The following is a 14,220-nucleotide window of genomic DNA, read 5'->3' as shown; positions in this document are numbered from 1 at the left end:
ATATGTTGTATAAAGAAATATACATAAAATGTTTTTCACAAAGCAAACTGAAGATTTTTAGGGGTCAAATTGTTACTTAAAAATGCAATGTTTTATTTTGACCATTTAAATTTTGATTTTATTTTGGTCTTTAAAGGGACACTCCACTGTTTTTTTTTTGTAAATATGCTAATTTTCCAGCTCCCCTAGAGATAAACAATTGAGTTTTGCTGTTTTGGAATCCATTCAGCTGATCTCCGGGTCTGGCGCGGTACCACTTTTAGCATAGCTTAGCATAATCCATTGAATCTGATTACACCATTAGCATCACGCTAAAAAATAACCAAAGAGTTTTGATATTTTTAAAACTTGACTCTTCTGTAGTTACATCGTGTACTAAGACTGACTGAAAATTAAAAGTTGCCCCCCAAAAAAATCCCCTGGGTAACTTTCAATAGCTGGGGACTATTTTCGGGCTCTGTGTAATATCATTGCACCATTGCTGCACCTATGGTACGGCAGCAAAATCCGTAATGAGAGTATAGTGCCTATTCATATCGGCCTAGAAAATCCCAACTTTAAATTTTCCGTCATTCTTAGTGTATTTACCAAGAAACCTTTGAAGTCTTGAATTGTCAGTGTGTTTTTGTGATTGATCCATGTGCTCTGCAACACATATGAATGTTTCACACATCATAGTCATGCCCATCTGAAGTGTTTGTGACCACATCGTTGACCTCTGCCCCCTTCACTGTGCCGTATGATGGACCTGTGTGTGACTCACGCTACTGTCCTTCTCTTCCCCTTCTCCTTCCCGGCCTCTCCTCACTCCCCCACCCCAAACCTTATACCCCCTCCCTCCAACACAGAGACAGACCAGCCCTCCCTCGTTTGGTTTGACAGAGGCAAGTTTTATTTAACATTTGAAGGTAAGTCGAGGTTTATGTCTAAGGACGTAGCGCGTGTACACTCAAGTCTCATCTAATCCCCTTTCTCTCATGCACTCCTCCATCATTCATCTGCTTCACAACGTCACAACATCTGCTTTGCTCTTTATATTTGGTTTGCCATCCTGTTGTTCATTGTTGCTTTCGGGCAGCTTGTCTTTTCTTTCAGGGTCATCATATTTTGACTAATACATCTTGTTCTTGTTGTTTCGTGCTTTGGTTTTCATTTTCACACTGGTCTTGGATCATAACACTGTATTTCAGCTTGAATCTGCATGCTGTCTGTGTTCATTTGCTATCGTTTTCTTTTACTCTTTCATCTTTAACAGTTTCTCATTTTACACTTGTTCTTTGTTGGTCTTGTTATTCTGATTTAATAGAAATGCATTCAAAATTCATAGCACAGGCATTAAAGAAGCATAGGTGCCATTATCACTGTATAAAAGCCGGTTTTGTCCCCACTTTTTGTTTCCTCGGTTTACATCAAGGATGTTTTTATAATAGGGAAGACATTTTTAGGAGTGAGTTTAGGAGTTTTTTGCTGAATTTGTTAATGATTATGGTTTTCAGTGTGAAAGATGGGAATCTTTAGACAAATAGGCGTAATGTTTTATTGCCGGTTCATGCATTGATTTACTGACCTGACAGTAACAGATGGAGCTGAGACTAAGTGATGAGTTGCTGTAACATATAAAAGAAAGTTAAAATAAGTTAAGCTAATTCAATTTTATTTTATAAGTTACAGCAACTCACTAGTAAAGATAAAAAATAAAAGTTGAAATGAGTTGTAAATCCAAATTGATAATAAAACTTTTTTACATTGAATAGTAATGTAAAATGGAATTAAATTAGAAATTATATAATGTTTCTGATTATAATAATATTTTTACATTTCCGTTTTGACTTAAACAAATACTCTTTCTTCAGATTTTAACTCTTTCCCCGCCATTGACAAGTTATCTCGTCAATTAAGAGGAAACATTTCCCTGACAATGACGCTTTCCTGATGAGTTTTTTGGTAATCTGTAATTCCACTATTACCCATTTTATAAAAAAAACTGAAGCAAAAACTAATTTAATTAATTTAATTTAAATGTTTTGATAATCATTCTGAATCTGATCTCTAACAAAATTCCTTTACAAAAATGCAAATATATATATTTTGCTCAAAATGTGGTATTTTTAAAGAAACCTACCCATATTTAAGATGTTTTTCCTGTTTTGTTTGTTTGTTTGTTTGAAAGCAGAGAGTCATTTTAAATATTGGTATGTTTATATATTTATAGAAGAAATTTTTCCTGGAAGGCATTTTGTGAAACTTTGGTGAAAATCACAAAAAATGCTGGCAGGCATCTTAAAAAAAAAATGCTGGTGGGGAATAAGTTAAAATCTCTGTAAAGTCAATCTTGAAAATTGTTTCTAAACCCATACATTTAAGAAACTATTTCTGAAACATGTAAAAAAAAACTGTAAACTATGTAGTAATGAATTGCAGATTGTTCGTAAAACAGTTTTTATTATTTCTGTAGGGTGCACACTTAAGCCATCGCGCATGGCCCCGCCCATTAAACAAATGCAAGCATCCATTCAGATTGTAGCTGTATTTAAAAGTTGAGAGAGACGGCAGCCTTCCCATGAATATGTGTGTTTCAACGCCACTGGCGGACAAGATTTCCAAGATTTTGATAACTTGTTTTATTTTCTTACACATTTTTTACAGATTTCAAATTGGGTCAGGAAGTTAATAAAAAAATTTCTGTGGTGCAACAACCCAAGAACACATTTAATATCTGACAGGGACTTTATGATAATAATGTTATATTCATAAGCTAAGCATTTGCCATTACATAATGTCACAACCAGTACATCTTTAGATTCCCTCCCTCTCCATACTATGTTTTTGTACCAACAGAAAAGAAAAGCATAGACGTTAGAGAGGTGTAGTGTAAATCACTCTTAAGAGATCGAATAAATAATCAGGGTGTTTATTCCCTAATTGAACTATTTGCCTTGTGTTTTGTTACTCATGCTTTGAAAAGGTAAATCTTATGATTGTCAGGAAAGTTTTGGAAAAGAAAGAAAAAAGGAGTTTCGTCAGCCACTGTTTCCTCTTGTATCTCTGTGTCTCACAATCTGAGGTGTTTTGTTTCCATTTCTCTCATTCTTTCTAACTCGTCCTCCATGCATTTGGCTCTGTTTGATCTCTGTTAGTGTCTGACCAAATGAACATGTCCTGACTCTTTTCTCGTGTTGTTTGTGTTCTGTCAGGCTGCTCTCGAGGGCCCAGTCCCCTCACCATGGGAGCCCAGGACACACTGCCTGTAGCGGCAGCTTTTACAGAGACAGTGAGTGCCTACTTCAAAGGAGCTGACCCTAATAAGTACGTCAACCACATACGCACACAAGTGTTTATTTGCACAAATAAAACATATAAAACGATTTTTTCTTTTATTACAATCGTGACCTCCCCGTGAAGCGATTCATTCTGAAGATTATTTTGCAATATCAATTTTCACTTTACATAACTTACACTCAAAAAATGCCATACTATATAGCAGGCAAAAAGCAGTAGGCTAGGTGAGTAGTATGTCCCAATTAATAGTATTCGAAAACAGTATGTGCATCACGTGTTTAGTCAAAATAAGTGCTTGCTGCACACGCGTCAAAACCGTTTATGATAAAAGAGACGCACACGTTCGCAAAATACATGCAAGACACTCCCTTAACAGTAAACTCTGATTACGCATGAAATTATGCGACTATTTTGCAAACGTAAGCATCTTTTTTTTATCATAAACCCTTTAGATGCGTCTGCAGCTGGCATTTATTTTGACAAGACACGTGGTGCACATAAGATCACTCGACGCGCAGAACACATATTTTGAAATTATGAACCACACACATGACGGACTACATACATGTTGTGACACATTTCGCATCGATTGCCTCGAAAAAGAAGTCACAGGACGCCACTGATATAGACACAAACTCAGAAAATCCCGCACACTATCTTCTTGCAAAAACGTATCAAAATCTCTTTATTAGCAACGTTTCGATCATATGATCTTCATCAGGCATCCAACCAATAGGAAATAAGTAATTTAGCTAAATGTTTTCAACCAAATTTATCCTTATTTACCACTATTGGTTCATCCAAAGCATTTTTGTCTCACATTATTTCTACTCTTTTTCTTTCTGTATCACTCTCGCTGATGTCTTGATTGTTCTGTTTCTAAAGTTGTTTCACACGCATTAAACTTATGTATGTTGCTTTTTAAGGTGTGTGGTGAAGATCACTGGAGAGATGGTGTTGTCCTTCCCGGCAGGGATCACTCGGCATTTTGCGAATAACCCCTCGCCTGCTGTGCTAACCTTCAGCATAACCAACTACAGTCGACTGGAGCACGTCCTCCCAAACCCTCAGTTACTGTGCTGGTAATAACATTCATCCACCATTAACATCAGCCAAACCTTCGCACACCTCTTCAAATTTATTCATGACTGCAAACTTCAAACAGTAACAAAAACTTGATTATTATCACTTCATCTCAGCAATATTTCAAATTTCACTCAATAATTTAATCTTAAAGGCAAAAAGCCGAAGTGTTACAGAGATAGATAAATGTATTTGTTCTGATGAACACAAAGGAAGATATTTTGAGAAATGATTGTAACCATTCGTGGACCCCATTATTTTTCCTTCTATGGAAGTGAATGGGGTCCACGAATGGTTTGATTACAAACATTTCTCAAAATATCTTCCTTTGTGTTCATCACAACAATGTCATTTATACAGGCTTGTAGCAACATGAGGGTGAGTAAATGATGACAGTTTTCATTTTTGGGTGAACTATCCCTTTAAGCTTGTATAGTTTTTCTTATTAATTGTTACTTATTTACTTTGTTACTGAACTGTTGGTAAGGAAACCAGTTAACAAGTGAAGGAGCGTTTGTAACGGATATTACCATGAGTTAAAAATAATATTTGTATAACTTAAAAGTGTATCACACCTACATTAAGAATGACTCCAGTCTCTTACCTCATGATTCACAGCCTATGCAGTCAGCTGAAAGTGACTCATATATGACTAATCAATACTTTTGGAGGGGCAGAGCATTGTTCAGTATTCACTGACTGGAGGGGGTCTCTATAAGACCTAAAATTGTTGCTTGTGTTTTACATTGGTGTTTTGGATATGTGTTAATAAATCAGTCAAGCATGATCTGAAGATTAAATGTGTTTTCAATGTCTTGCAGTAGTGACACCACGCAGTCTAATCCAAACTCAAAAGAGTTCTGGGTGAATATGCCAAACCTGATGACCCATTTAAAGAAGGTGGCAGAACAGAAACCACAAGCAACATACTACAATGTAGACATGCTGAAATATCAGGTGAGAACTTTAAACCACCATGGGCATAGAGGTATAAGCATAGTATTTATGTACATATCTTACATCTTTAGGCTCTGGGTTTTAAACCTTATATCAAGTGATGACCCAACACCATTTATTAATCATACAGTTTTTATATTCTTAAAGGAAAACACCACCGTTTTTCAATATTTTACTATGTTTTTATCTCAACTTTGAAAAAAGATAGCTATGTATAAATTTGTCTATGGGGCTGTTTACACTTGGTATTAAGGTGTGTTTTCATTGATCGGATCACAAGTGGACCGTGGATCATTACGTTTACACCTGGTATTTAAATCAGTTTCTTTTGTCCACTTTCGACCGCTTCTGTCCTGAATACTTTGAGGGGGTGGTCTGTGAGACGGTGGGCGAGTCTCTCTGCTGTCATTGAAACCCGAGCGGGAGTAATTATGAGTTTATATTGACGCAAACTAATATTAGCACTATTCGGACGGGATTAGTTTTCCAAACGACGTTTGAGTTTCAGCGTGTCCCCCAGGACGTCTGTGATTTTATGTACCGATTCGGACGGGATTAAAATGATGCAGTCTATTCCAGAGATGGGAGTGTCTGTTTCTTCATTTGGGCGTTGCAGTAGCACGTGCTCTGGATACGCGTGTTTGTAATGTTTAATATTTTGCTTTAAATGTAAAATCATGACAGAACATGTAATTTATTAATTTAATTTTAACAAATAAAAATAAAATATACAAATCCTACTAAAGTAACATTAGCCTACGTGTTTTATATAACTGTCTGCTTATAACAAACACAAAATAATGAAGAAATAATGATTAATACAATTTAATATCTTTATTAATTAACATTACCATTCCGGCGTTGAACAACTTTGAACGGAGTTTCTTATAATGTTAATGATATATCAGTGTTTAGTCTTAACAGTGTATGATATTCAGCTCGTCTTGATTTAATTACTTTATTTTGCCGAATGCGAAAAAACATCCATATCTGAATGAATGGGACTCAGGAAATACAATATACGCGCATTAGTAAGACCTTACGGCAGATCAAGTTGGCCAAAACACGAAATGAACCGCGTTTTCAAAAGATATTGCGGGCAAACACAGACATTTGCATCCGGACGGGATTAAATTTCTCAGAGGACCTCTGAGTTCGGCGAAAAACAGTAGGTAAATTGCTCTGGAATTCTTACGGAGGTCGTCAGAGAAAAACACAGACATGGCCGATTCGGACGGGATTAAAAACACAGAGGACCTCTGAGAAGCACGATTTTCTCAGAGGTCCCCCTGTAATACTAATCCCGTCCGAATAGGGCTTAATATTATGTCGGAGTCCACTGCTTGTTTACCAAGTAAACATGCTGCACAGTGTTTTGTACGTGTGTATGTAAGAGGTTTCTTTGAATTTTCAGCGCAATAGGATCGCGCAACTTTCACACGCTTTCAAAACGAAACTACGGAGATCCTCCGCTTTAGTTTTATCAATGAAAGGCTAAAAATAGCGCTGTTCACCGTATGTTCACGCCAGAAGTAAAAAAAAAAAAAGTAAAACTTGTGTTTAATACCTCAGATTAGATAAATGGGCGGAGAGAAGGCGGTCGCGTGTGGTTGTTCGAACGCATTCAACCACATATGCGTTCCGCAACTCTAAAGCGATCCGATCGAAAGTGGTTTCGACTACCTCTGAATGTGGTTGAAAGTGGTTGAAAGTGGAAGAGCTCAAAACGTTTTGAACACCGTTTACACCTGGCATTAACGTCGTCCACTTGCGATCCGATCGACGAAAACGCATGTTAATGCCAAGTGTAATAAATGTCAGCATGTCATAAATGTGTTAGCATTTAGCCTAGCCCCATTCATTCCTTAGGATCCAAACAGGGATGAATTTAGAAGCCACCAAACACTTCCATGTTTTCCCTATTTAAAGACTTTTACATGAGTAGTTACACGAGTAAGTATGGTTGTATAAAATAAAACGATAAAAATGAGAACTATATTGTATGGCGGAAGAGCACTTAGTTTGCAGCACTTTGACACCATCACTCCCGACTACTCCCCCTCTCGCTCAAACTTCCCTCAATATAACTGCATCACAATATTTTTGAGTCACAACCCACAAGTTGCGAATTTCTGTATTGCATAGGTTCAAGATGTGACATGTATCTTTATTTCTGTCTGTGTTCATCAGGTGTTACCGAAAGGTCTACAGTCCACTCCTTTAAATCTGGCAGTAAGCTGGAGGTGTGAGCCCACCAGTACAGATCTGAGGATAGACTACAAATACAACGGTGGGGCAATGACTACTCCTGTCGCCCTTAACAATGTTCAGTTTCTCATCCCAGTGGACGGAGGAGTGTCGAAACTGCAGGCTGTGCATCCCACAGCTGCATGGTGAGAGATCAATAACTGAACACAAAAATATTATAAACTTAATGGATTGTAAAAAAAAAAATAATGGGGTAGTGCAAGATCTGGTGTTTTAAAATCTCAAAGTCTTAAACTTAAACTCAAGTGCTTGGGACAAATTTTAAAGGTGACATATCATGAAAATCTAAATTTTCCATGTTTAAGTGCTATAATTGGGTCCCCAGTGCTTCTATCAACCTAGAAAATGTGAAAAGAACTAACCAGTAACTTAGTTTTGCTCAACCATTCTCTGCAAGCATGTGAAAAAATAGCTAATTGAAATTTGGCTCCCCTTGTGATGTCAGAAGGGGATAATGTCGTCCCTTAATCTGCACTATTCAACCACAACATTGCCATTTCTAATGTGTAACTAATCTTTAAAGTTATAAAATGTCTTTTGAGGTGAAGCAGTATGTGTGTTCATGAGAGAGTTAATATCAGGGGGAAGAATGACTTCTGAGCCAACTCTACAAAAACTCATTGCTTCAAATCAGAACACCTTAATAACTATATGGCTTAAAATGGAGCTTAAAAAAATTGGGCACTATCCAATCCCATTATAAAGACCCAGGATAATTTTAAATATAACTCTGTGTTTGGCTGAAAGAAGAAAGTCATATACACCAAAGATGGCTTGAGGGAAACTAAAATTAAAATATGTGCAAATTTTCATTTTGGGGTGTACAATTTTTGTTAACTTTACAAATTATGCCTGAAAACCAAGAATTCACAGCATAAGCTTTTTTGCAATTTTACTGGTAGAGTAGGGATGGACACTATTGACCACAATTCATATTATTTAAATTTTGGGATGCATTGTGACATACAATAAATATCTCAGCATTTTCTGCAAAGTGGAATAGATGTTTACTTGCAAGTCAAAGCCTCATGTAAATAAAACTAAAATAGCTTATCATGAAAATAAAATGTCAAAACCTGGTTTTCCTCCATGTGTGGATAGCATTGTCTCATCCTAGCCGATATATAAACCGAACGTCTGCGCAAGTGCAAAGCCAGGGTTGCCAGATTCGCATATCAAAACCATCCGAATGGACATTCAAAAGGAGCCCAAAAGCATCCTAATGACGTTCACAGCCCAAATATCGATAACTAATCAATAAAATAATTTCATCTTTAACCGCAGAAAAAATGACTACTGGTGGAAACAAATCTAAACTCGAAAAAAGCAGACTACTTGGCAACGCTGCGGACAGCATCTCTCGTCGAGATAAATGTACAAAGTTGAGTTGGATAAAGTTGTTCTTAAGAAGTTTTCAGATTTAGGCAATGAAAAGACAATTTTCAAAAGGCACAACGCTATTTTATTGCTTTAAGTAGCCTAATGTTTTAAAAGTACACATAAACGCTGCAGACTGTTAAGCGTGTAAACCCATTAATGTTATCTTAATAATGGATGATGCCATGCTATTGCGTGTTTCTGTGACATGAATCATGTGATATAAGAGGTAAATAAGAGACGTGAACTTAAGCACAAAGGTTCTGCACATGTGCACAATTTATTTTTGCATCCGATTGTGAAAATCCTACCTTTCAAGCGTTTACATGCTTACTTTTCTCCTGCGTATCGGATCACAGATTGAAGTACACTCCCCCAATACGATCCAAATTTGCATCCGATCGTCCTCAATTGAATTGATTAAGGTGTTTACATAAAGGCTTTCCAATACGATCGAGCCATTAATACGATTACAAACAGATTATTTGGTTGCATGTAAACGTACTGTGAACAAGGTCATAGTCCCTTTTTGTGTTGTCTCATTATATATCTTGTTGGGGAAAAAATTACGATTTACATTCAAAACTCAATATACCGCCTAGCCCTATAGTATGTTATAGAGGCTTTTTAGGCATCAATCCCAGCTATTAATTGTATTCTTGGGCTCTTCCAGTCAAAGGCACTGGGTCGATCAGCCCAGGCCCTTATCTTGTCTTAATAGTGAAATGAGATCTTTTTGGCAGATTACCTCAGTTTTCTGTACTTGATCTTTAAAGGAATCCAGAGCAGCAGAGAATCTTGTGGAAAATTCCAGATATTTCACAGAAATCTGAAAATGCAGGTGAGATTTGTTATCTCAAGTAGAGCGATGGATTTGTTATGCATGCATTGTTTATATATATAAACTTCTTAATCTTTCTTTTTACTTTTTCTCATCTTTCTCCAGGAGTGGGATCTCTACTGGCTCGTTTCCAGCTCACTGATGGTCCCAGTAAGCCCGCTCCAGTGGCAGTACAGTTCACCAGTGAGGGCAGCACTCTGTCAGGCTGTGACATTGAGCTTGTTGGCCTTGGATATCGCTTTTCACTCATCAAGAAGAGATTTGCAGCAGGTAATGTAAAAGCACTAACCCAAATTCTGTTTTCAGAAACTCGTACAAGACAGCTGATAAAGCAAATGTGCATCTCTTGGTTAATTAGTACTTTTTCGATTAGTATAATGACAGTCTTGCAGACGTGGTTCTTCCTATATTATGACATTTTCACATTTCATTTTTTTGTTTTAAGTTCATAGTTTTGTTTATAATAAAGAAAATACCTTTTGGCCTATACCTGTAGTTGTGTCCCCTCATTTTTGCCACAGACTATGAGTCGGCCTGTGACAAGTGGGGGCTCGTCTGGAAAAAATGAAATGTGAAAATGTCATAATATAGGATGTATGTAAAGTGCATGGATGCATGAGTCTGAAACCTAAGTAAAACTACAAAAGAACAAACAAAACAGGATCATACCTGGAGGAGCAGGGAGAGAGAGCAAAGTGGTTAGTGTGGCAGTTTAAATACACTGAGCCCAGGTGGCTCCAATTACCAACAACCCTCTGCTACCTGCAGGAAGAACCACGCATGCAAGACAGGGGAGGGGCCGTGACAATGCATATTGCCGAATGTAAATTTGTGTATGTGTGCATTTATCCTAGGAAAATACATGGCAGACAACTGAACAACATCTTGCAAGTCTGCATATTTTGGACCAACTATGACAATTCAAAACACAGGACAGACCACAACCCTGACTTGTACTTGACCTTACGGGTGAACCTTTGTAGATGTACAATACAGGTGGACCTCACACACTCCAGCAGTATTAAATGAGTTGCATTACACAAATGTGGACCGTTTTAGGGTGTACTACTTTATATTTGTGAACTGTATTCACATCTGTATTACTGCAGTTAAATAGCCCGGGTTTGTTCGTAAGGTTTAGCCTCTATTTCTGTCCGATGTGGTGTTGGCTGTGCCTGAACCTGAATTCTCTGTATCCCACTTTAAATGTGGTACACAAATGTAATGGTTTTATTACTCTGTGCATTAGGCTTGTCAAAGGTATCACATTTCAAAACAATGTAGGTAGGAAATGATCTAAAGTTCTTAGTGAGGATAAAAACCGGCTCTGTTTAAAACATACTGTAATTGAGCCGTCCGCCACAAGATGGCGCTGTATTGTTGCATGTCTGAACAGGATTTGATATTGCTCATGAATAATTGGTCATGTAAAAAGAATTCAGGAATCTCACCTTTTAATTTAGTACATTCAGGTTAACTTAAGGATTGGAAAACAATAGAAATTGTATTATGTCAGGATTTTTAAAAAGCAATGGCTTTAAAAGTCTCCTGCTTGTAATAGACAAAAAAATTTCCCAAGAAAAAAGTCAAATATAAATTGATAATATATAAATATATATCTTGAAAGCCGTGAGTGTTTTCTTGTACTATTAAATAGCCTTTCTGTTGTTCCCAAGGGAACAGTGTAAGACATCAGAGTACATTTACGTCATTCTATTTTTATTTATTCATGATAATTTGTTGTAAAAAAACAAACAAAATAAAAGATACACTGTATATGAATAGACTTTGAATGGTATCACGATTTAGGACTTTTTGTTATTTGTGTAGTTGGTTAAGGCGTGTACAGTATAATGCTGAGGTATAATTTTTACATTTATTTCAGATGGAATTTTTTTAACTCAAGTGCAAAAGAAAATTTATGCTAGGCTATATATGGGTCAGGGTAAACATTTAAAAACTGAAACGGGATACTATATCTACCTAGATGCATCAAGCTTAATGTTATTACAGTGTTATGTATAGCAGCACTACTGTATTAGTTACAACATGGATTGTCAGCTTTCGTTTATTCTTTATACATTCATGCAAATGTGTTTGTATTCAGCCTCTACACCCCACAGCACATACTGTATTCCCGAGCATGAGCCCATATCCCACCACCCCTGCGCTTGAGAACATCTTTATTTCGCAAATGGTAACGGTCTCTGTGAGATGACGAGGTTTTTTTGAGTGGTTAAATGACCAAATCACTTTTTTCTTTCTTTTTTTCCGTTTGTTTGTGTATATCCAGAATTGTCCTGTAAGAGAGAAAATAAGCTGAATATTTTTTAAATGTTAAAACTTATGAATAAAGTGAAAAATATTGTTTCTTGTGGAAAAAACGAAAAGATAAAAAACACTGTGTTACTGTTTAACTTTCCGGATGCTCTGATGTTTAATGTCAAGAACAAACATGACTCGGTTACATGGATCTTTGAGTGTCTGATGTAGACGTCGTGATGGCTCTGAGAGATTACTGGTGCTTTGTGATTCATAGGTTTGTCTCCATCTGCATTAAGACTGCATTGTATATTTTCTGACCACTGTAACTATAAAGGGTTTTTAATTGCACTGAGATATAAATCTAAGAAAAACTCCTATGAATTCAATTCAGTGTAGTGCTTAAAAAGTACAGTATGTCTACATGGTTCAAAGTGAAATGTCGGTCAGATGCTCAGACGTAAGAAATCTCATGTATGTGGATGTGTGTGAATGTAGCATTAGTGTGAAGCGGAGTTTGTGAGTGTGCTTGTATATGTGTGTGCGCGCGCGTGCTGTCTGGTAACTGTACACCATCTCTTCCCAGCGACATGTGCAAGCTGTGTTTGTACAAATACTATTGAAGATCTGAGATACTGAGATTACTTTGCTCTTTCCAAAACAATAAAATATATAAGCCTGATAAATGGATGCATTGTGCGTTATGATTGTACATGTTTTACAAAAGTGTACAAAATGCTCTCAAACAAAAAGGTCAAAATATGTACCCCAGCTTTCACTAGAGCTATACCCTTTCAAAAAGTACAGCTTAATTGCACCTAAACAGTTCATATTAGGTAAAGAGTGTGTATTAGTATTTCAAAGATAGATATTAGCAGGCTATCTCAAAAGTACATATTAAAACCAAATATATACCTAATGGAACATAATACATTTACATTTATGCATTTGGCAGACACTTTTATCAAACGTGACTTACAGTGCATTACAATAAAGAGTGTGTTTTGTTACTACGTTGTCGCAGACGATCATAGATGTATACACTAGATGTCGCGTTGGGGTTCTTAGCATGCGTCAAAACTGCCGTCCATCTTGGAACTGGGGTCTTGTCATAGGAAGTAGCTAGGAAACGCTGCTATAAAAAAAAGAAAATCGCATCCATGACGATTTTTTTTCCCATTAGACCTTTGCCTACGTTGATGCTGATGCATTAAAGAGGAGGGGCTCCCCTGTTCAAAGATGGCGGCTCTATTGATGCATTCATTCCAATGAAGTGCCGTAGCAAAGGCGACATCTAGTTTATAAATCTATGGCAGACGATGATGTGTTTTTCCTGTGGTGACTACCATAGCTTTACTATGCATTTCGTAAAAGAAGAGTGACCTTTGGGGTCATAGATATATACACTAGATGTCACCTTGGGACAGGGGTCCTGTCATAGAAGTAGCTAGGTAATGCTGCTATCTCTGTCTGTACTTCAAATTCATGGACGATGCCGGCCTTTTGTGCTGCGTATGGATGTTAGGCCTACTAGCACTATGCATTATAGTTAGAAAAAGTAGATTTTCTTAATATAAAACTTTAAGTTTTCTTAAGACTTAATGCTAAATACATGTCTTACTGTTGGAACGAACCAAAAAAAAAATTAGGGTGATTTTATTTCCGTTACACCTTTGCCTAAATTGACACTGTTCCAAGATGACGTCTCTATTTGACGCACTCGTTCCAATGAACTGCCGTAGCCAAGGCGACATATATATGTATGCTTTGGGGTAAGCTGTTGGTTGCAATATACAGTCGGACAGTAAGATGCCGCTTAAACTCCATAATTAGACCTTTAAACCATTGGTTTTCAAACTGATGGTGCCAGTTTTATGATATTTTATAATATACATTAATTTTTTTATAATTTTTGTGCAATTTAACCTCTGAAAAATAAAGCTACTAACAAACATTACTACACTGTAATTTAGTATAATTGAATGTGTTTTGTTTAACTCAGGTAAATTCATAAATTTTCTTTGGAGGGCCACAAAGCGAAAAACCGTACACTGGGGGGCCACATGCCGAAAAAGTTTGAGAACCAACAAGCTTTAAACAAACAATCCACCTTACACCACTATTTAAATATTATAGACTTATATTATTGAACT

General features: G+C 36.8%; 1 protein-coding gene across 4 annotated transcripts in view; it reads left to right on the top strand.

The window, feature by feature from the left end:
- The window catches only part of sgip1a (SH3GL interacting endocytic adaptor 1a), a 106,452-nt gene extending 94,021 nt beyond the window's left edge, over window positions 1–12,431 (top strand). For all 4 annotated transcript variants that reach the window (XM_073815147.1, XM_073815149.1, XM_065239988.2 and 1 more), the window contains 8 exons: window positions 849–908; window positions 3,195–3,306; window positions 4,206–4,361; window positions 5,184–5,319; window positions 7,510–7,712; window positions 9,741–9,805; window positions 9,911–10,075; window positions 10,660–12,431. In XM_073815147.1, coding sequence (XP_073671248.1) covers window positions 849–908; window positions 3,195–3,306; window positions 4,206–4,361; window positions 5,184–5,319; window positions 7,510–7,712; window positions 9,741–9,805; window positions 9,911–10,075; window positions 10,660–10,682 — 920 coding nt within the window. In that variant the 3' untranslated portion in view covers window positions 10,683–12,431. The remainder of the gene's footprint in view (window positions 1–848; window positions 909–3,194; window positions 3,307–4,205; window positions 4,362–5,183; window positions 5,320–7,509; window positions 7,713–9,740; window positions 9,806–9,910; window positions 10,076–10,659) is intronic.
- The last annotated feature ends 1,789 nt before the right edge of the window (window positions 12,432–14,220 follow it).

Source organism: Paramisgurnus dabryanus, chromosome 7 (genome assembly GCF_030506205.2).
Source record: "Paramisgurnus dabryanus chromosome 7, PD_genome_1.1, whole genome shotgun sequence".
NCBI lineage: Eukaryota > Metazoa > Chordata > Actinopteri > Cypriniformes > Cobitidae > Paramisgurnus > Paramisgurnus dabryanus.
The sequence above is the reverse complement of the archived record's forward strand: the minus strand, read 5'-3'. Positions and strand labels throughout refer to the sequence as shown.